We start from the raw sequence: 27,472 nt of genomic DNA on the forward strand, positions 1-27,472 counted from the left end.
CCACGAACCGTGGCACCTACCGATAGAGACGGGACGCTAGAAGGTCCACGTCCAGAGTGCCCCACTTTCGGCACAGACCCCGAAACACCTGCGGGTGGAGAGACCACTCTCCTTGGCCCAGTGCAGTGCGACTTAGGTAGTCGGCTAGCCAATTCCGTATTCCCGGAATGTACCCAGCCGATAGAGCCGGAACGGACCCTTTGGCCCACCGAAAGGATGCGCGCGACCCCCGTCGCTGCAACAGAACTCCGTGTGCCTCCCTGATGATCAACCTACGCCACGGACGTGGTGTTATCGGACAGGATCCTGACCGGTCAGGCCTGTAGATCCAGGGGCCATCTGGCAAGGCAAAGCTTGATTGCTCGGAGCTCCAGAACGTTGATCAGTAAGCAGGACTCCACCTGAGTCCAGTGCCCCTGGGCTGACTGGGTGCCCCAAGCGCCCCTCCCCAACCGGAGAGGCTGGCATCCGTCGTGACCACTGTCCAGTGGCCTGCAGAAAAAAGACTTTCCGGCCCGAAGCACCGGAAACGCCAGCCACCACACCAGGGGAGACATGATCAGATGACTAAACTGAATCTGGTAATCCAGAGATGACGGAAGCTAGTCCCATCATGACAGCAGTTCCCTCCGTAGTACCCTGGCGTGGAATTGGGCATACGGAACCGCCTCGAAAGAGGCTACCAACTGACCCAGAACCTTCATCGCAGAGATGACCGCTTCTGGGTCGGCAACTGCTGCACAGCAGATAGCAGAGTCTGAAGTTTTTCCGCTAGGAGAAAAACACTCCCGCCCCGGAGGAATCCAGGACCAGTCCCAGGTATCCCTGAGACGGAATCAACCCTGATTTCAGGACAATCCAGAAACCAGCCGAACACTCGGAGAGCCTGACACGTGATAGGCACGGCTCTACCAATGCAGAGCTCGAAGAAGCTCGTAGGAGAATGTCGTCCAGACATCCCATGATAACAAACCCCCGCTGTCACAGCCGGGCCAGTATCGGGATGAGCACCTTGGCGAAAACCCGCCGAATGGGAAGGACACCATTGAAAATGGCCCCCCCCCGACCGCAAAGCACAGAATCTCCGGTGGTTTGAGGATATGCAGGTACACGTTCATGACATCCAAGGATGCCAGAAAATCCCCCTGATGAAGTGCCGCTATTACCAAGCGAATCGACACCACCTTGACAAAACAAAACGAGGGACTTGAGGCCCAGGATCGACCGGGCCCCATCCTCCGTGGGGACACAAACAGAATGGAGTAAAACCCCAAGACCGTTCCAACGAGGGAACTGGCACAATCACTCCCCTGACCAGAAGATCCTGGACAGCCCCCGACTGAGTCAACCGGCGAACCGGAGGAGGCCAGAAGCTGGAGGGAAAAAACCTGTTTGGCAGACAAGAGAGAAACTCAATCTTGTACCCCAAGGAAAACACTTCGCAATGCGAAGCCAGTCTCCCACCCGAGACACCCACCGCACAGGGCGAGCGAAAAAACGCTCGGAGGTAGGCAAGGAGGGTCCTTGTACAGGGCGAGGTCCCTAGCCCTTCCCAGACTGTGGGAACAGCATGCGCTTACCACCCGTGGCATCCTCAATGATGCCAGTCAGGGAAGACCCAAAAGGACCGTTCACCCTTAACGGCCATCACCAAGGCCACCTTAGAGGTCCTTCTTCCAGCTCCTGCAGCAGGAGCTTCGCCCTTTAAGTCGGGGCCTGACCAGGGCCCCGGCCAGAGCCGGCCTCACCGCCGAACCCACCACTGTGAATAGGGAGCGGGCCACGGCCTCCACTCTCCTATCAGCGGGATGCTGAAATGCAGGAGCCCCTTCCACAGGCAACGTGGTGGCCATGCGCAGTCTGGGTCCACTGGCGGAGGAGAGACCTACATTTTTTTTTTTTTTTTTTTAAAGCCCCCCTCAAGGGGGTAACAGGTTGCAAAGTTTTTTGACAAACTTTTTGCGGTGCATCCCATTCCTTGTATAACATATTGTCCAAATAAGGAACACAAGGAAACACTTCAGCGGTGCGTGGTAGTGTGCTGGTACTGACACGGAGGTGTCTCCGCCACATCCTCAATTTTTAGAGTCTCACGCACCGCAGAAACAAGAGCTCCAACAAATTCTTGCCAGCAACTGACTGCAGCAGAGTCATCCTCACTATCCATAAGGGTTAAACCCGCAGCCTCTGACATAACAGAACCAGAAAAAAACAGCGATTCTGTGTCATCCCCAGAAGCAGGCTCAGGGAGGGGGCTTTTTTACCCCCCATCCGGGCACCAGCTGCTTCAAAACTGGCAAGAAACCCAGTACAGCCAACATAACAGATGTGGCAGGGGAAGGGGCATTAAGGGTTAACTCAGGCATAGCTTGAGTTCCATAGTGTCAGCGCTGAGTCACCCACCCTGCAAGGCAGGACAAAAAAAAACACTGGTCACCTCCTTGCTGCTATTGCAGAGCATGGGGGCCCCCGGTATTCACCACCCCACCCAGCTGCAGAGGGAGCTGAAAAACCTCAGGTGTGCTCTGATGTGCTTGTTATAATGTGTCTTCACCTCATGGAAGATTCACAGCGTTTCACAGCACTAAAAACTGGTAAAAGAGACCAGAGGCTGTGATGAGTCATCTCAGGGAAGAATCACATCGTTACCAAGGAGATTTCCAAGATGGCCACCATCTGAGGTAAAAATTACCTCATAGAACACAGCAGCACTGGCTGTGCTTTGTCACCTCAGAAAAGAATCACAGCGTTACCAAGGAGATTTCCAAGATGGCCGCTGTCTGAGGTAAAAATTACCTCATAGAACACAGCAGCACACAGCAGCACCCCCCAGAGTAACAACACAGTCCTCCTAACAACACACGGGCTCCGGTGGTAACAAAGAAAACCCAGGAGGCCCCCCTTCACAGCCACTACCCAGTCAGGGGAAGGAGGGAAAGGAAGGGGAAAGAGGAAAGCAGGGCGGACCCTCAGTCGACCTCCCCAGGGAAACCACCAGCCAGACCACTTACCTGAGTAAGGGGCCACTACTTACCTGTCCTGCGACTACCCGGCTGGAGGTATCCCAGACAGAACCAACGTCCGTAAACGGCATGGCTGTCGGCCAGACACACTGCGACAAAGCCATAGAGACTGGTCATATGTGTGCCCTAGAACCGAAGTTCCCCGGCCGCCCCTGGAGCCTGTCGTGGACGTCCCAAAGCTGAGCTGAGGGCCGGCACACGCTCGAAGGCCGAACATGGGGGGACTACAAGGGTCGAGGACCCAGCCTGTCACCCAGTCGGCTGTTTATAGAAGAATTGCAGGATTCAAAATGCAGGAACAAAACAATAAAAAAGCGAGAAAAATTGCCAGAAAAAAACTCCAGAGTCCAGGAACTCCAGAGAGAGCCTTGACCTCCTGTCGTTAGGCAGAAAACAAACTGAGGCTGCTAAAGCAGGGTGTGGGTTATGCCTGGGGGAGCAACGCCCCCTGGGAGGAGCGGCATGAAGGAAAGTTTTTAACACCTTAAGTGCTGTAGAATTCTGCCTAAATCTCCTGGTAGGAAGAAGCATAACCCTAAGGTCAATGAAGGCTGTGTCCGTCTATGAACGAAAGAGAAATACCTTTTTTCATCAGCAGTATATAGCAGTCTTGTGAATTCTATCAGTTCCTGGTTACTGCTCTGGCTGTCACATCAGGATCCAGGACCCCTGACCCTCTGTCTGGACAGTGCCGATTGGCCCTGTGCTGATCACATGCACTCACAAGAGAAAAAAAAACCTCTCTAGCAATACACACCAAACTGAGCATGTGCAGCTTGACTTCAGTAACTGTCTTTTCAGGACCTGTTCTGGAGTCAGTGGAAGAGGAGGATCTGTGCACACAGGATCAAACAATTCAGGGATTACCCCTTAGTCTCCACAGTGAGCACAGTGAGTATAACAAGCATGCTTTGCTGCATATACAGACTTATTTTACTGAAGTGGGCTTAGCAACACTTTAAAGGCTGGGTTCACACACTCAAGCAGGGAGTGGCTCACAGCAGGGGTCAGGTGCATCTCCATTCACTGTTTTAGGTCCAAATTCGGGCCTAAAATGGACCAGAAGACGCACAGGACTGTGCAATTCGCACCAGAGCCGCTCCGGAGAGGTGTGAACCAGCTCCATAGAGAGCTGGTCACAATCTCTTGACATGCAAATTGGATGCAGGCAAACCCGCATCCAATTTGCAACAGCGTGAACCCAGTCTAAATGAAACCTGGAGATCAGCTTTAAAGTTTTAGGTCCTGTAAACTAAAGAAATGTATACGACAGGGTGCCAAATGCAAGACAGCTTGCATCATCAGCCCACAAGTGTGTGATCCAATTAACAGTTTATGCTTGTAAATTGAATGTACATTTAAAAAAAGAAATGTACAAGCTGGCGTTTGGATGTTCTAGAATCTAGACCTATACACATGACTAGCTTGAATCTAAGTGGACATCGAACAAAGGGGGGGGGGGGGGGGGGGGAGGGTAGAGAATCTACTAAAACTGGAGTAGACAGACTCTGGAACACTTGTGCAGAGAATTGGATTGGTTGCGATGTAGCTGCTCCAGATTCCATCTGATCCAGTTTTAGTAAATGCCCCTAGTACATTCCGACCATTTTATTGCTGCAAGGTTAAAGTTCAAAGACATTTACTTTAAGAGCTAAAACTCCAAATGCTCACTGGATCAGTTGGCCTGTAAGGCATATAAAAAAGATCCACTGAAAATTAGATATACTGAAAACCTTTGTGTACGATAAAAAGTGTTCTATTTTAACCCCGTCTTGTAAAACCTTGGGAATGGGGCGTCAGGCCACGGTCCAAGCACTGTGCTGGAACATATTTGAACTAATAGGGACCAGCTGCTTGAATTTCCATGCATGGAGGAGAATCCAAAGGACTTGTATGCACACTTTTGTTAGCTGAATGCAGATCTGTTGTGAAAGTGTTCCTTCTCCCCCGCAGAGAGGAAGACACAAGAGGACAGCAGCTGTACTTCTGGCTGGGAGCTGAAAACAAGTGTGGGAGAATAAGGAAACTAAAAGGCCTCATAGTCCATTTTCTTAGAGGCCAAAAAGAGGCTTTAAATCAAGACCAGGGTAAAGGTAAACAAATCAAGGCTACCTAATGTTCTCTTAATAAGACTGACAATTGTTTCACATGGTGGAGCCACATTAGTTGCACTGAATTGGTTTTCTCTTAATAGGTTTTCAACATATCTTTTTGGTCTGTAGATACTCAAAGTATTACTATGCTCCAATACCTGGATGAATGCCACACTTTTAATTCTAGATTAGAAAAGATAATCACGCATAAAAATGATGCAAACTACAGATTCTATAAAACAATAAAAATAAAAAAAAGGAACATTTGAAAAATCACAAGATACAAAAAAATGGTTATGCCTACTTTGAAAGTAATAGTTAAGCATTACATTTGAAGTACCTAAAACATTGCACCTCTGCCAAACCCTTCTTTTCTACTAACTGGCAGAGCATAAAGTGCAACAATTCTATTGTATCCGGCTAGGACATGATAGATGTACTGGCATGGCCAGGACAGTGGAGACCTGCGGTGCTGGAGTTCCATAGATCGATGGAGTTTATATAATAAAAGAAAAAAAACCTTCACTCTCTCAGTCAACACTGACTATTTTTAATCCTTATGCTGCTAGCATTAGTAAATAGCAGGGTAGGATTGCAGAGACAGAATGTATGCATGTATGTATGCATGCATGCATGCATGCATGCATGCATGCATGCATGTATGTATGTATGTATGTATGTATGTATGTATGTATGTATGTATATATATATATATATATATATATATATATATATATATATATATATGTATATATATATATATATATATATATATATATATATATATAATTACACATACATACATACATACATACATACATACACACACACACACACACACACACACACACACACACACACACACACAGCTGGAGAAGCTTGGTGACGGCATACAGGCACAACAAAATGTGAGTGCAATATATGCTTTGTATTTTAAAAACCATTAAATTCTTTTACCTACTACACTATGAGGGGCACTCCATTTCTGTGAGCTTTTATAGAGAAAGAGACCTTACTATTATATCCAAGACATCCGACAGCTGTGGTGCCGTAAAATAGGAGTGGTTATCCTGGGAATGAACCAAAGGCATTTCTTTGAATAGGATCTGGCGAGTGGCCATTTTTAGCGGTGATGGGACAATCACGGAAGTGGTGAAATCACGTTGTTTTTGAACACCCCACAAGAGGAATATCTATTGCTTAGGAGCAAATGGTCATCACATTTGGGACTTTCTAAAGGGAAGAGGATTCTTTTTTTTTTTTTTTTTTTTTTCCCAGGCTTTTTATTTATTTTATTTTGGCAATCCTGCATATAATACACTTCCTGTTCCTGGGTGGCTACGCTCACTCCTCCACTGTATTCATGGAGGTTGATCAGTCTTGGTTGTTTCACAAAATGAACTTCAAATAATGCATACCTTCCTCCTCTTCTATACATGTAGGATGGGTAGATTACTCTTTGTCAGGAGTTGCTGTACTCTCATCCTGCTGATCTGTCATTGAAGAAGTGCGACTCCTGTTTCCCGATGACGCTGATCTTGGATTACCCTGTTGATGTGGGCTCAGAGTGCTCCTCACAGGAGACTGCTCCTCAGTGATCTTCTGCTTCAGTTTCTTAAACATGTTGTCACAAGGAGCTTTCCAAGGGGTGAGAGGATCTCCGACAGGACCGAGTTTTTGCACTGAGTCTGGATGTCTCTTATAGGAATTCTCCCCCATACATACATTTATTTAATTTATTTAATTTATTTTCTTTATTCTGTCATTATATACACACACTTTCTTTGTGGTTTTGTGACACAACATATTTTGTGAACCCGTAGCAGGGTAGCGCACGTTTTTTTTTTGCAAAGAGCACTATCTGGATACGTTAACACATGCATGGTATATTTATGTTTTTCTTTTACCTATAACCTATATAACAAGAATTTACTATATTTTTTTATATAGATTTATGGTGGATTGTCATTTAATAGTAGCACAAGGTGATATTCATAAGTGCTAATAACTGTATTTATTGCACATGATTAGGTGGATGTAGGTCACCCACCAGGGTAGCGCAATCCATACACACACACACCTATCAGCGAGTACGAGTACCGATACCTTTGCGGTGTGATACCAGTACAGAAAGACAGGGAAGCGCCGGGCAGCAATGGGCAAACATACATTTTTTTTATCACAACTTACAAGTTAAAAGTTTATAATATATCGTGCATGTCAAATCTAAAACCATTCCCCATCACTGTGAGCATTGGCCGTTGCAGCGCTCACAGGGCTGGAGATGTAGGAAGTTCTGGGACCCCTGTGGGTATAGGGCTGAGGTGATGTCACCTTGGGGGCAGACCGCCTTTACATGGAGACATGCTTGGCAAGTCCATCATCTTTTCCCTCAGCTTCTTTAGCAAGGTAGCAGGCATCTTGGAGGTGTGTTTATGTTGGAATACTGCCCTGTGGCCCAGTCGACAAAAAGGAGAGGATCATGCTCTGCTTCAGTATGTCACAGTACATGTTGGCATTCATGGTTCCCCAGTGTCAGCAGCACTCATGCAGCCCCGGACCATGACACTCTCACCACAATGCTTGACTGTAGGCAAGACACACTTGTCTTTGTACTCCTCATATGGTTGCCACCACACACACTTGACACCATCTGAACCAAATCTGAAAGTTTATCTCGGTCTCATCAGACCACAGGACAAAGTTCCAGTAATGTCCTTAGTCTGCCGCAAACTGTTTGCAGGCTTTCTTGTGCATCATCTTTAGAAGAGGCTTCCTTCTGGGACGACAGCCATGCAGACCAATTTTATGCAGTGTGCGACGTATGTTCTGAGCACTGACAGGCTTACCCACCACCCCTTTAACCTCTGCAGAAATGCTGGCAGCACTCATATGTCTATTTCCCAAAGACAACCTCTGGATATGATACCGAGCATGTGCACTCAACTTCTTTGGTCAACCAGGGTGAGGCCTGTTCTGAGTGGAACCTGTCCTGTTAAACTGATTTATAGTCTTGGCCACTGTTCTGCAGCTCAGTTTCAGGGTCTTGGCAACCTTCTTATAGCCTAGGCCATCTTTATGCAAAGCAACAATTCTTTTTTTCAGATTCTCAGAGATTTCTTTGCCATGAGGTGCTATGTTGAACTTCCAGTGACCAGTAAGAGAGAGCGATAACACCCCATTTAACATACCTACTCCCCATTCACACCTGAGACCTTGTAACACTAAACGAGTCACATGACACTGAGGAGGGAAAATGGCTAACTGGGCCCAAGTTGGACATTTATTTTAAGGGGACAGCAAATTTACACTGTTATACAAGCTGTACACTCACTACTTTACATTGTAGCAAAGTGTAATTTCTTCAGTGTTGTCACATGAAAAGATATAATAAAATATTTACACAAATGTGAGGGGTGTACTCACTTTTGTGAGATACTGTACATAATAGCCTTAAGGTACAATGTTCTTAGTCTGGTTATTGCTGAATGAAGCCAGTCCATGTTTTTTTTTTTTTTAAACACGATAACTGAGGTTATTTGATCACACAGGCCATGCACACTCACTTCAGTTTTATTTATTTTCATGTCCATTACAGCAGCCATACTGAGATGGGAACCCAAGGCAAACACATGGCCAGAGCCTTTCTTCCTGCTTCTGCTTTGTGAACCGCTGGGATTTAGCGCTAAACCAGCAAGTGGCTTGATGGTTCCCACAAGCTGTCTTAGCTCACTTCTGTGACCCCAGTTACATAAACAATTAAGAATCGGGGAAGCCTGGGTCCATGCTTAAGTTAATGTGCATTGTGTATGGCGTGCACCCTTCACAGCCTGGAAAGTAGCATTGCAGTCCTCTAGTCATACCTAGCTCACCATTCAGATGGGAAGGCTTCACATTCTCTAAAATATTCTAATATAAAACAAGGGCATTTGGAAATGCATAAACATTTAGGCACCTCTCTGTGACTCAAGGTTCTCAATGACTGACAAGCATTCGTTTGTAATGGAGAGGCAAGTAGCTAGCAGAAGAGTCACACTGGCAGGCAGTGCTGGTGCTGCCCATCACAGGGCTGACAACACACAAGTTTGACCAGGTTTGTGCCAACTACTGAATGCACTGTGTCCAGTGGAGCCGATTGCACTCTGTGAACACCTCAAAGCATTTTACTTTTTTCAAAGGGTAGAGAATTGTGTGCACGCATGCGCGCGCACACACACACACACACACACACACACACACAGGTTCCTTCAGACTACCGAGTATCCAACCTGAGCCTACTAGACCACACATTCATACTTGGGGCAGTGTGAAAATGGCAGTAAGACTAGAAATCGAAGCGGTCAGTACAGGGCCAATCTACTGTATTTCTGTGATTTCAACTGGAATTTAAGGTAACCATTTGGTTAGGAAGGTACCAGCAACCATACTGTCCAATTGGTACCACGGCTACATGTTTCAACAGATCAGTCAATCATTCGTGGCAACCAGCAAAGTAAAAAAAAAAAAAAAAGTGGGGACTCCACAAAAGAATTGCACACAGACACAAAATCTGCATTGTGTTCCTGCATGGTCACCATCCAGTCACAAAGACTTTCCTTTAGGACTGCAAGTGGTCTTTTCAACACACATTAGGGGCAATTTACTAAAACTAAAGTCCGCAAAATTTGGTGCAGCTCTGCATGGAAACCAATCAGCTTCCAGTTTTTTTTATTTTTCTTATCAAAGCTTAACAGAAGAAGCTGAAGTTAGCTTATTGGCTACAATGCACAGCTGCACCAGATTTTGAACTCTACAGTTATAGCAAATCAACTCCACTCTGTAGGCATGGTCCACTATTATGACTGATGGAAAACCAGACTTGAAAAGATGTCATGCAGCCATCTCTGGGAGGTCATGCGCGTAGACAGGAAAAGGTTGCAAAGAGACAGCAAGGGATCAGCAACAATGAAATGTGACAAAAGTTGCAAAGGTGAAAGGGGGAGGCAAGGCAGAAAACTGCATCCTTGCCCAGGTGAGGAATAAGAAAGTTGGGTCAAGCATTGGGGGGGAGGAAGGAAAGAAAAAAAAAAAAAAAAGAAAATGTATAAAAAAGGAAGGGTGTGGGGTCTAGAATTAAGCAATCTCTTAAAAAGGAGAATGAAGGTCTTCTTTATGTGAAAACACCCATGATGCAATGCAAGCCTCAGTGATAGGCAGTAATAAATGTAGGGCTAAAACTGAAAATTGTCAAAGAGGCCATTCCAAAAGTTGAACAATGATACAAGCCAAAAAGTGAATGGGATGAAAACATCCTTACAAATATCCTGCTTCCAAAGCCAAACAAGTGCAATAAAGCCCGAATTCTGATTATACAAGCGTTGTGGCTTTTCCAAGTCTGGTAAGGTTAACTCATATGAGAATTCTGTAGACTTGCCAAAGTTCTATACTGACGTCATGAGGCTGACAGAGGGATAGGATTCAGCTGGCTCTGTGCTCAGGCCTCTCAGCCAATGTGCACAGTGATTTCTAAGAGTTTACAAGCAGTCACAAGTGGCTTCATAAGCAACGTCTTCCCGCTCTGGAAGCTGGATCACAGATGTGCAAATAATGCACCGATCGAATGATTGAAGCGGCCATGATCCCTTAGGAAGAGAGCACATATTCTCCTTGTTCTACTCATTGGGATACAACAGGTGGAAAGAAAGACAACTGGCACTCTGCACGTCTGCTCTAAGCGACATCCAGCCTGAGAAGTCAAAGAATGGATCCCTGTTCTATAATCCTTACCTGTATATGGGTTGTTCGGTTCATATTCATGGAACTTCATTAGTATAAAGTGCTATTACCACAAACCACAGTGACACAGATGAACCAGTCATAGTAAATAGTAAAAGAAATACAAGGAGAATTTTGGTTGGTTCCTGGTGAATCGGATGAAATTCAAGCCATAACACACTCACCCAACATCCTTCAATCCAGAAAACCAAAGGAGCCAGGCGGAAAACTGTTGGCCAAACAGCAGCTTCATCCACAGATGCAGCCACCATTTAGATATTCTGACAGCCGCAGGGACCAGAGGGCGAGCTTCCTCTTGAATATTCAGCAGGGGAGATTCCAATCATATGGAATAGGAATGAGCTTAGGAGAGTTTGGATTCTAGTCTGAGCCCACGTCAACGATCGAACCAGGAATCAGTCACCTGCTCTGGGTCGATCATTAGTGGCCAAGGCATTCCCTATCCCACACATATATGCAAGAGGGGGGGGGGGGGGGGTAGTAAACATGCAGTTGCTAGATGGGAGAAGTCTTAAAAAATAAATAGTTTTATGTGCGTCATGTTGACACCATAATGCAGCGTTTCTCAGCATTCCAGAGCTGTGCAATATGCATGTTTAATACTGCACTGCTTTAGATGGTCCTGCATGTCAAACAGCAACCTGTGTAGTGACATGAATAAAACTTACTTTGTGCACTTCAAAGTTCATAAAAAAAAATAAAAATGGGGGATATGGTAAGCTGTGATTCAATAAAATGCATGCATCACACCACCCCCTGCTACACATCGGTTTAGTATGTGGACAGCAGCGCTTTGGGCTACTGTGCTGAACAAGAGAAATCTAAAGCTGTTCATACATGGATCAAAATTTGTCTGGGTCAGCAGGGACAGGCCAAGATTTGATCCATGTATGTGCAGGCTTATTGCACACAATTGATTGGATTAGGTAGAACCAGCCTGTCGGATTTTATATATTCGATTTCTGCTAGAAGTAATCATTGTGTTCTGCTGGCCAAGAAGGCCAATCCTACTTACTGTAGTCTCCCCGCCCCCCCCCCCTTTCTCCACATTCCCTACACGCCATTTACCTGGCTCAGTCCCCCAATGACCCTTTACTAGCAGACCCAGCTCTACTGTACTCTTAAGAGCAAATAGAAGTCCACCTCTGATTCTGCCAATTAGGGAATCAGATGAAGCGTATTGCCCCTTACTTACAGCTGCTACAATTCAGTTGTATTGTGGGGCTGCACCTTACATGAGACCTGTACTCAAAAGTGCATCTAAAAACTCACCAAAAAAAAAAAAATTCACTGCAGTTTACATTAGATGTGGTAGCAGAATTTGGTTTCATTTTTCAGGAATGTGCCTTTATTTTTACCTGGTGATCCTGACAGTATCATACTTCCTCCTAGAGTGCTTGATGGTATGATAAGGTCCCGCCCCCCTAGGTCAGCTAATGATAGTAGATTGAATCAGTGTTCTGCCTATCACATTAGCCGACCTAGGGGGGCGGGACCTAATCACAACTGCTCCCCCCGAGAAAACATTAAAGACTCTGAGGCACCCGGGTAACCAGAACTGCGGTCAGGACAATTCCTAGCCATTCCAAGAATGAATGACTGCTCAGAAACCTCGGGACTGCACTCTCCGCCCCCTGTACCTCCCCCAGCAGTATTTCAGCCTCTCTCCTGCAGGCTGCTGCTTGAGTGGGCGGGATGGGGATGTGCCTTTTCCCCGAGAAGACGCTCGTCTGGAAGAGGAAGATGTGTGCCTTTGCAGCTGAGCAGAGGGAAGCCATGTGAAAGTTCCTGCAGAAGAGTGAGCTCTGCTGCTTGCACTACAGTGTGGATTTGTTTACCTCTATGCTGAGTCTGCCGAGTTACTGCAACCTAGCATAGAGGTGCTGTTATCTGACAAAACAGATCTTCTTTCATGACAAGTGAGAAATGTAACTAATTTAAAGGATTATGACTGCCCCCCCCCCCAGTGTATGCTCTCCTGTTCCCTCCCTTCCAGTGTATACTCTCCTGATCCCCCCCCCCCTAGTTTATACTTTCCTAATCCCCCCCAGTATATGCTCCCCTGCGCCCCCCCCCCCCGGTGTATATTCTCCTGCCCCCCCCCCCCCAGTGTATGCCTTCCTGAATCCCCCCAGTGTATGCCCTTCTGATTTCCCCCCCCCCCCTCCAGTGTATGCCCTCCTGACCCCCCAGCATGTGCTCTACTGTTCCTACACACTGCCCTAAATACTACTGACCTATGTACACTGTATTACACATGAAGTTCAGTTCCGTAAGCAACACCTTATTTTCTTAAAGTGCCCCTCCCGATACTAGACTCTGGATCCACCCCTGGCGCCAGGGCAGTGTTTGTGTCTGAAGTGATAATGGGGCACAGTGAGGCTGCATTGATGGGGCACAGTGAGGCTGCATTGATGGGGCACAGTGAGGCTGCACTGATGGGTACAAATATGCTTTAGGTTACTTTTGTTAATACTTATTTTTGGAACGCAATTCTGTTTAAAATATTTAACAGTGTAATTTCATGAGATAATTTACAAGGTCGTGTTTAGGGGCGGACTTAGGGGTGGACTTAGGGGTGGGGCAGGGGAGGTGTTGGTTGGGGCAACTGGTGGCGAGTAACTCTTAAGGCCTGGCTAGTGGCTCAGGACTTGAAATTTTGAGCCCTGGGCTAGCTGACTGATTGACAGCAGCAGGAACCAATGGCGCTGCTGCAGGAAGAAAAATCTCTGACAGCTGAGGGACTTGTGAACATCATTGGACAGAGGGACCTCGGGTAAGCACACAAGCTTAATGTATTCTAGTAAAGTTAGTCTGTAAACTAAGGTCCGTTTTGTAAGGTTGTTACAGCATTTAGACACTTTATAAAATAGAAATTGACTGGGGCTATCTTAAGTGTGGGCATCATGAAGCCAGACTGTATGACTTCCTGGATTTCAGCCTTGCAGATCTCGCACATGCTCAGTGCTGCACAAGCAGTGTAATAGGTTTCAGATCAGGTTTCAGCACCTGTACTGTCCAAGTCACATGATTCTTCGAAACGGGGGGGGGGGGTGCACAGACTCCTGGAAAGTTACACCCACTACATTCCCAGGAGTCTGTGCGGTGTAGGTTAGGAAGAGGGAAGATTAACTATTCTGCCTAGCAACAACACTTTAAGATTTTTTTTAGATGCCTTCAAAGGACTAATGAAATTTTTTTAAAACTACTGATGTAATGTTATATTTATGGGTGGAACTCCACTTTAAGATATAAAAACCTTCTGACTTTACAACCCCTGTAATGCCTGCAGCTCTGATTGTGTGAGGTTTTAATAGCTGCTAGTAATGGAGTTGTACAGGAGGAAAACTGGGACCTGTTGGGGCCCCTTTGACACCTCTGTGCTTTATAGCAGTACAAACCTCAGTTATAGATCTTTGGCATTAATGGCTCATTTCTGGCCAATGCTTAAAAAAAAATATGACAGTTTTACAAGAGAGACTTCCACAAGGATTTGTATCAGATGCATAAGGCACTATGAACATGTATTTACACGCTTTATTCACAAGCTGCTGAACATGCAATATAGAAGCAACCCCTCCTACCCCATCAAGCTTGCCAAAATATATGCAGCTGTTAATGAACCCCAAAAAATTAATAAAAAATCTAAAAAGTATACTTAAGATACATGTGTTCAGTACAAAAAGTATGTGCGCCATTATTGATCGCATAAACAAACCATGGGAACACAGAAAGAGCTAAAGACTGCACAGATTAGCACAACATTTTAATAAACAGAGAACATACATGTGTTTCTAGATGGATGCATCTTCCTTGCATTTAAAAATGAAAAAAAAAAAAAATAGCAAAAGTCCAAACTAAAACACAAAACAACCCCCCCCCCCCCCCACACACACACACACACAGACCTACGTCATCAGGATCCAAGGTTGATGACAATACTGAGGCTTGTCAGCCGTGTACCATGCAGTTGCAGCAGTTTCCGTGTTGAGGGAAAAGGCTAGGAGTGAGAGCAAGCACGTTTCAAGAACTCGAGGAAGGCTCGGAGACCTCATGCCTGAACACACAGCTCTCCCCCTCACATCTGCTGCTGAGCCCTGTAATACTGTCCAATATGGTGGGAAAGACTGGAGCATGGGGTGAAAAGGGGCTTCAGTTTATTTATGTTATACGAAGAGTCAAAGGCTACATGATGCAGCCTGGGGGATGGTCTGTTCCAGGTTTCTCTAATATCTGTAATGAATTACAAGCACACATCCAGTGGAAGGTAGGAAAAATAGACTACAATTAGGAAAATATTTGATCCTCTGCAGATTTTGTAAGTTTGCCCACTTACAAAGAAATGAAGGGTCTATCATTTTTATCATAGATGTATTTTAAATGAGACAGAATATCAACTAAAAATCCAGAAAAAAAGACATAATAGAAATGTTATAAATGGAGTTGCAGTTCAGTGAGTAAAAGTAGTATTTGATCCCCTACCAATCAACAAAAATTCTGGTGGCCAGACTGGCTACAGTATGTGCTCAAGTGGTACACAGATTAGTCCTGTCAATTTAAAAGAGGGGTTGTAAAGGCAGAAGTTTTTTTTTTTTAAAGCTTAAAGCAGAGTTCCACCCAAAAGTGGAACATCCGCTTTAAGCACTCCTCGAGTGGGGGCTTCGTTAGGAGTGGGACTGTCCACTTCACCTAGGAACCACCTAGGCAACTCCTCCTCTCTCCTTAGGCGGCCCCACCCTCTAGGCCAGTGATGGCGAACCTTGGCACCCCAGATGTTTTGGAACTACATTTCCCATGATGCTCAACTACACCGCAGAGTGCATGAGCATCATTGGAAATGTCGTTCCAAAACATCTGTGGTGCCAAGGTTCGCCATCACTGCTCTAGGCGATCTCCTGAGACACGTGAGAGGTCCCAAAAGATCGCCTGTCCACTTAGCTGCTGACTTTTAATAAACATTAAAAGGCTGGAACTCCGCTTTAATGCATTCTATGCATTAAGATAAAAATGCCTTCTGTGTGCAGCAGCCACCTCAGCCCCCCTAATACTTACCCAAGCCCCATCTCTATCCAGCGATGTCCACAAGTTCCTTGGCCATCCTGATTGGCCGAGACACAGCAGCAGCACCATTGGCTCCCGCTGCTATCAAACTAGGTTGGCCAATCAGGAGAAAGAGGGGGCCAAACTGCAGCTCTGTGTCTGAACGGATGCACGGAGCTGCAGCTTGGCTCTGGTGCCATCAAAGCAGGCTACTTGTTATAGGGTCACTTAACAGGAGGGGCCAGGATCTCCAGCCAGGCACCCACGAAGAGGAGGATCTGGGCTGCCTTGTGCAAAACCACTTCACATAGCAGGCAAGTATAACATGTTTGTTATTTAATAGGGAAAAAAAAAAAAAAATCCACAAAACTTTACAACCACTTTAAAAAGGTCTTCCAAACAACGACAACTTGTTATGTGTATAGAACGACACCTGTCCACAGAAAGTCTGACAAGATTTTAGACCTGCACAAGACTGGAATGCACTACAAGACCATCAGGAAAAGCTTGGTGAGGCGACAACTGTTGGAGTGATTATTTGCAAATGGAAGAAAAACAAAATAGCCATCAAATTGCCTTTAGTCTGGAGCTACATGCAAAATATTGCCTCATGGGGCAAGGATGATCATGAGAAAAGTGAGGGATCAGCCCAGAACTACACGAGAGGAGCTTGGGAATGGTCTCAATGCAGTTGGAACCACAGTCACCAACCAAACCATTGGTAACGCAATACCCTGCTATGGATTGAAATCCTGCAGCACCCACAAAGGTCCCCCTCCACAAAAAGGCACATGTAACAGGCCTTGAATAGGAAGCACATGTAACAGGCCTGTCTGAAGTTTTCCAATGAACATCTAAATGATTCAGCCAAAGGATCGGGAGAAAGTGTGGTGGCCAGATGAGCCCAAAAATGAGCCCTTTGCAATAACTCGACTATCCAAGTTTGGAGGGGAAAAAAAATGCTGACTATGACCCCAAGAACACCATCCCTACAGTGAAGCACGAAGGTGGAACCATTATGCTTTGTGGCAGTTTCTCTGCTAAAATGTACAAGTTGACTTTGCTGCATTGAGTGGGCCAATGGAACAGGCCATGTATTGTAAAATCTTGGATGAGAACCTTCTTCCCTCAGCCAGAACACTGAAGATGGGTCTTCCAGCATGACAATAACCCAAAACATACTGCCAAGGCAACAAATGAGTGGCTCAAGAAGCAGCACATTAAGGTCATGGAGCAGCCTAGCCAGTCTCCAGACCTAAATCCTGTAGAAAATTTATGGGAGGGAGCTGAAAGTTTGAGTTTCCAAGTGGCAGCCAAGAAACCTTAAGGATTTAGAGAAGATCTGGAAAGAGTGGACCAAAATCCCTCCTGAGATGTGTGCAGCCCGGTTAACCAACTACAAGAAACGTCTTACCGCTGTACTTGCCAACAAGGGTCTCTCCACCAAGTACAAAGTCATGTTTTGCTTGTGGATCAAATACTTCTCATTTTACTCACTGAACAGCAACTCAAATTTATAACATTTGTATCATGCGTTTTTTCTGGATTTTTGTTTGATATTCTGTCTCGATCATTTAACATTCAAAATTACAGACCCTTAATTTTTTTGCAAACGGGCAAACTTACAAAATCGTCAGGGGATAATTTTTGATGCATTTTCCATTCATTTCAAAAGAGGAGGTGCGTGTTGGTGCAGTTTTCGTACCACACCAAAAATGCAGCAAGCAAGACTTTGAAAAACGACACAGACCCACGACTGATCAGTGCGAAGAGTTCCATAGGATTTAGGCTGGGTTCACACTGCTGAACTGTGATTTGTTGCGAATTGGTTTTGTGTACTATGTGAATTTGCCTTGCGTTTTGAGCTGGAGGGGTGCGAATTTACTGCGAATTTCAGGAGTTTGACACACACAAAAAAGGAGTGTTAACTTCCTGTGTACTTTCCGGTTTTTGTGAAGAGTAGTGTGGTGGAATTCGCACATATCTGAACAAACAATGTGATTCCAGAACGATTTACATTGAGGTCTATGGAGACTAAATTCACAACGCAGTAAACTCGCACAAGACCCTTTTTATTATCGCATTCGTAGAGGAATCGCAACGTATGTATGTGAACGACAGTCATTGAAAACAATGACTTTTTGGATGACATGTGAATCTAGGTTTTATTCTTTTTTTATGCATCGCGTTAGTTATCAACTCGCACAAGTGTGAACGGGGACTTAAAAGTCATGCCACTTTCTTCTGCTTATTTAAAAAAAGAAAAAAAAAAAAAAAAAGTGAAGAAAAAATCATTAGTCTTAAACTACGCATGCAGTGGGTAGAGAATTAAGGACAAACGACATGTGACAAGTTCATATCCCATGTCTGCTTAATGTATTTGACATCAAGATTGCAGGGAAAATACTGGATTGCGTGGTTTCTGAAAGCATGGTTTATTCTGCCAAATTCTTTATGATAAACAGCAGCCAAAAATCTTGCCCAACAGCAAGCGTTTACTGGTAAGAAGTAATATTCCACCATTATCTAATACGTAAATAAAAGGGCCCTTTTAAAAACAGATCACATTCGATTTTTACAGTAAATGACATCATGTGGCGAGTCTTCTCGCTGTAACTAGATAATGTGGCACTGATAAACATCCCATCTCACTGATGTGACTCAATCACCGTGAGGGATGGGGCCTGGGAAGTTCTGAGCAAATCTTCATCCTAAAATACTATTCTGAGTGATAGCACACACTATGCTACCACCATTGTAAGTATACAGCTGAATTGTTACTAAAATCAGAACGCTGACAAAAAAAAAAAGTAGAGCTGGGCTTATTCAAAAAAATACAAATAAAATTGTATGTTCCGTTTCTGCAATATCCCTATTCATATGGCTGCCAGAGATCATTAGCAGTTAACCAAACACTGGAGTTCCTGAAGAGCAAACACCTGCAAACTCTTATTTACACTATTAAAGAAATTGTGGACCCGCTTTTGAGGCATGTTTGAGCCCACGTTCACATTTGGCCATTTTGGCATGCGAGCCTATTGCCAGCAATAGCTACATCCAAATCGGTGAGATGCCGCAGATTCCCAAAAGTAGTTCCTGTACTACTTTTGGCGACTTTGGGGTGATTTGAATAGACATTTGTGCACGAAGCACACATATGTCTGTCAAATGGCCCCCGAATTCAAACTTGCACGATTTCTAACCCGCATCAGTGTGAACCTTGGCTTAGGCCTCATGCACACTGGACGCTGCTCTTTAGAGGCACCTGGTGGGGTTTTTGTTGTCTCTAAACACCCCTGCATGTTAGACTGTGTGTCCAAGTACACATAGTTGCTTAAAGGAGTTGAGGTAGAAAAAAAACCCACAGCTAGCGCATTCAGAGCAGAAGAGTTTTGGCCAATAGCCAAAATAGAATTATTATTCTGGCCAATAAAAGGAGATAAATTCTCAAGCCTAAACGCTTTACATGCATTTACAAGAGTTTTTTCTGCCAAAACACTTATGCCAAGAGGAAAGACTTCTAGTCCAGTGTGCATGAAGCCTTAAGTGCAGGGGTCTGTCATCAGGCGTTACCTCACCAACTGCCACCCTCCCTTCCAACAAAAGTGTCCCTATTGGCCACAGAGCAACCTTCAAAAAAAGGACAGGGAAGGCAGCTGGCAGGACTGAGGCTTCCTTTCAAGTAAAACTAGTTTCAGTGGCACACAGAAGACTTTTCTAAAATACTAAAAAGTAAGACGGTGATTTCGCCATACTCAGGACGAGTAACAGAATGTGTTTTAGTGTGTTGGGGAGAAGAAATCGGGAGAGACGCCGGAGCGATCTTAATAAATTACTTTCAAAACCTGTGTACTGCGTTTTATTAAACAGTTTATTTTTTTATTTTTATTTATTTTAGGTGAATGGGTAGGGGTACAATGCACCCTATACTCATTCACGTAGGGTGGGGGGCCGGGATCTGGGCCAGGGGTGTCAGGAAGAGGCCCTTGTCCTCATCAACATGGGGACAAGGTGCTTTGAGGTGGGGGGTGCAATGCCCCCCCCCCCCACCCCACATATTGAGGGCATGTGGCCTGGTATGGTTTAGGATTTTGGGGGGGGGGGGTCTTTTCACTCGTCCCAACACCCTTTCCTGACCTGCCAGGCTGCGTGAGTTCCCCTTAAAATCCATACCAGACTGAAGGGCCTGGTATGGTCTTTGAGGGGGAACCCATGCAGATTTTTTTTTTTTTTTTTTTTTTTAAGCATGGAGTTTCCCCTGAAGATTCATACCAGACACAATGTCTGCATTGTCAGATCCCCATTCATTGAAGTCAGACAGAGCTGTCACTGACCTATTTAAAGGGATTATTGCTGCTGCTATCAAACAACAGTCATAGATAGAGAGTGGATCCTGTCCCACTCCACCCAGAATGGCAAAATATGTTTCACATAGAACTATTTAATAGATGCAGAGCACATCCTTTATAGAATACTCCCAAAACAGCCAGCCCAGCTTAAACATAGGAAACTAGAGTAAGCCGTCCTCGTTGAAATGCCCTGCCTTGTTTTTAGCTCAATGTTGTATTGCTTAAAAGAAGACCAGCCTAAGCTCATTTGAACTCCTGTGATCTATAGACGTCCAGCCAATTAGTTGTGCACTCCTGTGCCCCTTTTTTAGCAGTTTGCTCTCTGCTGACATCACAGAATTCAGTCCAGGCTCTGTGTCATCCCGACCACAGAGTCTGGATCTGCCAGGTGTCTAGACTGATACCCGTCCTAGACTGCTGACACCCTGATCTGGCTCCTCCACAGCTCAGCGCTTCAGTGAGCAAGGAGAAGCAGAGAGCTGCTGATTGACAGTCAGCAGCTCTCTGCTCTGGGAGTTGCGAGAACCGAGCCACCGGCAGTGTTCAATGGCTCGGTTCTCAGTGCAGAGGCGCCAGGGGACAGATGCAACACACCTAGGCAAGTATGATACTGGGGAAAATAAATAAACCCCATACTTCGAATCGTAGCAACTATGCATAAAGCAGTGAAACATGGGAAAGCAGATGACATGCTAGGGATCACTCTGATATTGACTGCCACCTTTGTTTTAAATAAAAGTGGATTGTAAACGATCACCTAGTAAAACAACCCATTCAGTTTAAAACAAAAATAAAAGCCAAAACATTTGTGTATAGATGCATATAAAAAACACCTTTTTTATAAGTGATCACATTCCCTCTATTCTCTGCTACATAAGAGCTGGGGGAGGAGAAGCAGCAGCACACCGAGCTTCTCAGTAAATGGCTGTGCCAGGACAAGTCTGATTATTGGAGAGCAAGCGGAGTTCCCAGAACAGCTAGAGAACTGACCATGGTGTGCTCTCCTGCTTAGTGTGGTTAGTATAGGAAAGCAGAGAGACTGGCAGGAACACCAGGCATTTCACACAAAGGAAGCGATACAAAGAACAGAATACATTTTCATACAAGTACATGGTACAGCAGGCACATATCAGGAATATGAAATGTTAGGTTTACATACTCTTTAAGCACAGAATGGTTGATCCCAGCACAGAGATGAGGCTGCACATTAAGCCAGCTGTACGCTCACTGTAGGGATGCCTTTTAGCAATGTGCTTTAAGACCTGCAAAATGCAAATTTTCAGAAAGGAGACGTTTACTCCACATATTGGGCAGGGTTATGTACCATCTGTGCCATGAGAATTGCATCTTGGGTAACATGGGATAGAAATAAGTTGCAATCAATGCCAAAAACCCATTTGAGGTAAACTTATGATCTGTGTAATACAAGAGATAAGTAAATTACAAGGAAAAACATTAATAAAAAATAACACAGAACAGATGTGCGGAGTGTGGAGCAGATCTTCTAATCTAGTGTTGGGAAGGCTTCTGGCACCCTGGAGTATAACACAAGGCAGTGCAGTGTGTTCTGTGGATTACATTCCCAGACAAGTAGTCAATTCCTGCAAGAGGGATGGTTATTACTCACGTGGGAAATTGTACATGAAGCACGCCTGTGCCGATATGATCCACTCCGCTCGTGTCTCACAGAAAATGGCTATGTTCGATCGGGGCTTCTGGTCCAGCACAGCAAGCCCACTTCCAAAATGAGAGGCGGCCAAGTAAGCCTCATCATAAGTCATCCAGTTGTACTTTCCCAAGATAACCTGAAAAGGATAAGGAAAAAAAAAAAAAAAAGTCGACATAAGCATAAAAGTGCAGGTCTCTTGCATAATTTATATATATATCCACACCTGACTTTTCTAAAAAGTGAACTTTATCCTTTAATGTAGGGATCCCCAAACTATGACCCTCCAGCTGTTGTGGAACTACACGTCTGACTCCCATCAGGCATTGTAAAACTGACATTCACAGACATGACTAGGCACAATGGGAATTGTAGTTCCTAAAAAAAACTCGGAGGGCCATAGTGGAGACCCCTATGTACAGAATGCATTAAAGCGGAACAAGACTCACCTGGTCTCCAGCGATACAGTGCCCTTGTGCTCCCCACCCAGCCAGGGATGAAACCATTCCCGCACATGTGCTGGAATTCAGTCAGATTTGCCGAACTTGTACAGTGAGCGGCACGTGCACAGCTTACCGTAAATGGGCGGACAAGTAGTTTTAATGCATGAGAAACAAAGCAGGTCTCTTCTGCATTAAAGTCCTGCCTATTCGCCCAATATAATTACTTAGCCTAAAGTTAGCCTAAAGTTCCAAGGTAAAAACATTAAAGTGCAAGTCCATGCAAAATCTAAAATCCCTGCATCTATAGACACCAGGGATCCAACACTAACCTCTCTATCCCTGTAAAGAGGAGTATACATACCTTTGTGGAAGCCAATCTGACCCGCTCCGACCCGATCTCCAGTGCTGGAAGCACAGAGGACCACGGCTGTTTAATGACAGGGAAGGGACGTCATTCCATAGACTTACGAAGGGGCTTCCGTTGTCCTCCCATCTCTTCTGCACCCATCTCTACAGTGAAGCCGCGGCTCACAGCCCAGCGTGGGATCTGGTCGGAGCGGGTCAGATCGGATTTACAGGGATAGAGAGGTTAGTGTTAGATCCCTGGTGTGCATGGACTTCCACTTTAAGGCTTTAGAACCACTTTAAAATTAAATGGATTTTATTATTTCATTTTTATTTATTTTTTTAAGGAAAAGAAGAAACCCAGTGCACCTCATTTTAATTTCCAAACAGAGGTGGCTTGGACACAGTGTGATCAGACTACTCCCCTGAAAGAGAAATAGTGTGCAACTTGCACCCATGCATCCTACAGTGCATCAGATTCTACCTTTTATTTTATTACCCGGACTGAAACATTACAAATGAACTGGTTGGTAAGGGACAAATTTCAAATTAAGGACTGCTTGATATAGCCCAGTATTTTCAAATTTTACTGTGGCAATAGATTCAGTAATTATAATGTCTATTACACAAAATCATAAAATACACAGTTATTTTGGAAGACTAATAAAATGCAGTAGAATTAAGGAAGAGTGTGGGAAATCAGCTATTAAATTCTATCAAATGCAGCAGAAAACCAAGCACCATTAGTATGGGGGGCAGGGTGTGGTGAGTCATATAAACCATATTCATCAGTTCATAATAACAAGAATGGCTTGAACAGGGAAAGTTTCAAGTGGCCACAAAATGTACTTTGCTAGCATATAAAAGAAAATCTTCAAGTACAGCAAAAGCGACCACAAAAATGAAGCATACATTGCAAAAAGACCAACACTGCTCCTCAGTGGTCATATGCAAAACTGCAGAGATTTTTTTACCAATGCTCCATATTCGGGTGCTGAACACTTATAATTTGGTTCTTGGCATCTGTCCGATATGGGAGATTGATCCCGAGACAGATGGGTAAGAAATTGGAGGAAAAGGAGGAGTGCATCCATATCAAACACATTAATCCTTTTCTATTTAATAATGCAGCTAGGCCTGATCAGCAAAGGGCTCGTCACACAGATTACCATGAGGGCGGGGGCCACAATTGCCATATTTTCACCAGTTCGCAAGAACGCTGTATAGGAGCGCCAATGCCTTAGTTAGACCTGTCTACATTTTGGTATTTAACTTAAGGTTAATAGTGTATCGATGGTCAAAACATAACAACCATAGATTAAATTCTCTTACATTGAATGTCAATTATTTCTAGCCTACTCCTATCTGAAAGCCTAAGTGCAGCAAACGGACTCGGTACTCAGCGGACTTAGTACAAGGGACATGCCTTACAGTCAGAAGGATGTGTCCCTTGTGTTGACTTGTCTTTTAGCTGAAATCCTCCATCTATGTCACCCCACCACTGTATTCTTCTGGTGTAGCAAGGGTTAACTATGGGGTTATTGCAGGCCCATTAAGAGCCCCGACTATGTCCACGCTTTCCGACTAGCTGCTCATTTCATAGAAGCTGTACTATAGGTTTTATGAATGAAACAATCTATGAATGGAGGGGGCAGACCTACCAATCATTCACCCAACCTCCATGCTTAGATCCCGTTACATTCATAGCAGCTGTAGTATAACTTCTATGATTGAAGGAGCTCAGATAAAAGGGCAGGCATAGTCCGGCTCTTGACGAGAGCCCGTGGAAGCCTCTTAGGCCCCTTTCACAATTGTGTACTTCATGATTTCCAATGAGTACCATTCATATCTGTGCGACTTTAAAAAGCAGTCCCTGCACTACTTTGGTCCGACTTGAGATCCATAGACCAAGTTTTACACAGGCATTTCTTTAAGTCGTGTCAAAAATCAAGGCATAAAAAAAAAAAAAAACCCACACATGATTTTCAGGTCGCACATGTGTGAAAAGGACCCTAGTTGTAATAACCCCTGCTGCACCAGAAGATTTCAAGAGGCATCTGCACAAGGGACACATCCTACTGTCTGGAAGTTGTGTCCCTTGTGTCAGTTTTGTGGGAGGGGTTTAACACTAAAGCAGGGGCGGACTGACCATTCGGAAACTCGGGCACTGCCCGAGGGCCCCATGCCACTAGGGGGCCCCATCAGGGTTACCACCCTCAGTAAAGCCAGGGATAGTATGTAAAAATCTGTTTAAAAAAAATCCCAAGATTAAAGCTGCCCCGCCTCTCCAGTACCTTTTTAGTATGTGTATTCTGTGTGTATGTATACTGTGTGGCCCCATAATCTATTGCCGGGGGCCCCATAATCTCCTATTGCCCGGGGCCCCATGAGTTGTCAGTCCGCTCCTGCACTAAAGTTTTAATTATCTTGAAGTATGGGATTGTATCTTCTGCATAATCCTCACAAATTCCTTCTTTGAATTCTATGACACTATGCCTCATCAATTAGCACTTCTGTGTCACACATGTCACAGAGCCTGCCTCCTGAATTACAGAGGTGCGGAGGAGGAGTTTCAGGAGGCGGGGTCCATACAAGAATCACTGCAGGCAGCAAGGTACCATGGGATATCTGGTCCTTAGAAAATCAAAAGAAAATCAAAGGAATGAGCAGAGAAGTGATAACCAGCAAACACTCACAACTTTTTCAAGTAAGCTTATATTGGATTGTATTGCTATTACAATGCTGATATTATGCAATTAAAGCGCATGGCATGACTTTAGATTACCTTTAAAATAGATTTAATTTGAAGTATTAAATGAGTTGTGTTGTAATAATTCAAAGTCTTTAGGACACCAGATTACAGCTCAGTCGGGTGGTTAAATCCATAAAATCCTTCCAGAGCCTGGAGTGACTGACATAAGCCAAACAGGGGGCGGTCAGCTGATTCTGGGTCAAAGAAGGAGTACAAGAGCACTCCTGTGACCCACAGGAGAAGTACGGCCAAAAAAAGCTTTGGCCATACTTCTCTTAAAGTGGAGCTTACACTCATCGGAACCCTCCCCCCCTCCAGTGTCACATTTGACATCTTTCAGGGGGAGGGGGGTTGCAGATACCTGTCAAAGACAGGTATTTGCACCCACTTCCGGGAGTCCTCTCTGCAGGGACTCTGCGGGTAGTACATCACTTCCCACCCCGCCCGTTGTGTTCTGGGAAACACTTGGCTCCCAGAACACAATGGGAACCAGCGAGGACGGCGCTGCATGACTCGCGCATGCGCCATAGGGAATCGGGTAGTGAAGCCAGAGCGGTTCACTTCCTGATTTCCTCACCAAGGATGGCGGTGGGGTGGCAGAGTGACGAGCGATCGCTCGTCCTCTGCTGCCAACGTCGCTGGACTCCAGAACAGGCAAGTGCCCCAATATTAAAAGTCAGCAGCTGCAGTATTTGTAGCTGCTGGCTTTTAATATTTTTTTTTACGGCGGAGATTCGCTTTAAGTAAAACTTTGCAAGCAGGGGCAAAAAAAATTAAAATTACCCGATTTGACTGGAGCTTCTCTTTTATTATAAAAGTAAATTATCCTATTCAGGAAGTTTAAATTGTTAATTCCATGTTAAACTTTGGAAGTTCTCACTCACTGGTTTCCTGCGTTCGTCCAATTTTAATTGTGGGCAAAAGAAGCCATGGGCACTGTATTCTGAGTACTGGACCTGTTGCTCCACTCTGAAGGCCATGTAAAATCTCATGCATGTGCGCCAAGTCCACATCTCGGTTGTGCATAGGTGTTAAGCACAGCACTTTTAGCCCTTTGCGTACATGTTACTACAGCAGTAGCAGCGAACGCCCGCTATAGCAACATGTACACAAAGGCTGGAAGCACATGCACACTAAGTGTGCATTGCAGCAATAAATGTGCAAGACAAAGTGGTGGTTCTTGGATGCACACATCCGTCTCTTCCCATCATGTCCTGTCTGTGCCCTCCTTCAGCTCTCCTCCAGTGGAAAACTCATGATAAAGAAAGAAGGAAAAAAGCTAGCCGACTCCTGGGATTAGTGACGAGAATATCCCAGGAGTGAGCAAGACTACAGATGACTAAAAAATTCACCTAGGTGATTGATATAGATAATGACCAGGGCCAAGTCCTTTAGCATCAATTTCACAGAAGGACTGAAGGTCCACTTTAAATCAAAAGCATATGATTAACCACTTGGTATCCTCCCTATTGCCAAAAGACGGCCACAAGGTGGCTCTCAATTGCCAGGACGCCTTTAGACGCACCCACGATCGGCCGTTACACAGACAAGGACGTGGATCTGTGTATGTAAACACACAGATCCACGTCCTGTCGGAGAGGAGACCGATGCTGTGTCCCTTGTACATAGGGACACAGATCGGTCACCTCCCCCAGTCAGTCCCCTTCCCCCACAGTTAGAAACACTATGCAGGGTACACATTTAACCCCTTCCTTGCCCCCTAGTGTTAACCCCTTCCCTGCCAGTCACATTTATACAATAATTAGTGCATATTTATAGCACTGTTCGCTGTATAACTGTGAATGTTTCCAAAAATGTGTCAAGTGTCCGCCATAATGTCACAGTCCCAAAAATAATCGCAGGTCGCCACCATTACTAGTAAAAAATTCTGTCCCCCATTTTGTAGGCGCTATAACTTTTGCGCAAACCAGTCGCTTATTGCGATTTTTTTTGTTTTTACCAAAAATATGTAGGATACGTATCAGC

At 44.9% G+C, this 27,472-nt stretch overlaps 1 protein-coding gene across 1 annotated transcript in view; it reads right to left on the minus strand.

Moving 5' to 3' along the window:
- Positions 1 to 27,472, minus strand: part of ACSL3 (acyl-CoA synthetase long chain family member 3) — a 137,772-nt gene that overhangs the window by 70,125 nt on the left and 40,175 nt on the right. The window contains exon 3 of the mRNA XM_040349032.1: positions 21,908 to 22,085. Coding sequence (XP_040204966.1) covers positions 21,908 to 22,085 — 178 coding nt within the window. The remainder of the gene's footprint in view (positions 1 to 21,907; positions 22,086 to 27,472) is intronic.

The sequence above is a fragment of the Rana temporaria genome, chromosome 4, assembly GCF_905171775.1.
Source record: "Rana temporaria chromosome 4, aRanTem1.1, whole genome shotgun sequence".
NCBI lineage: Eukaryota > Metazoa > Chordata > Amphibia > Anura > Ranidae > Rana > Rana temporaria.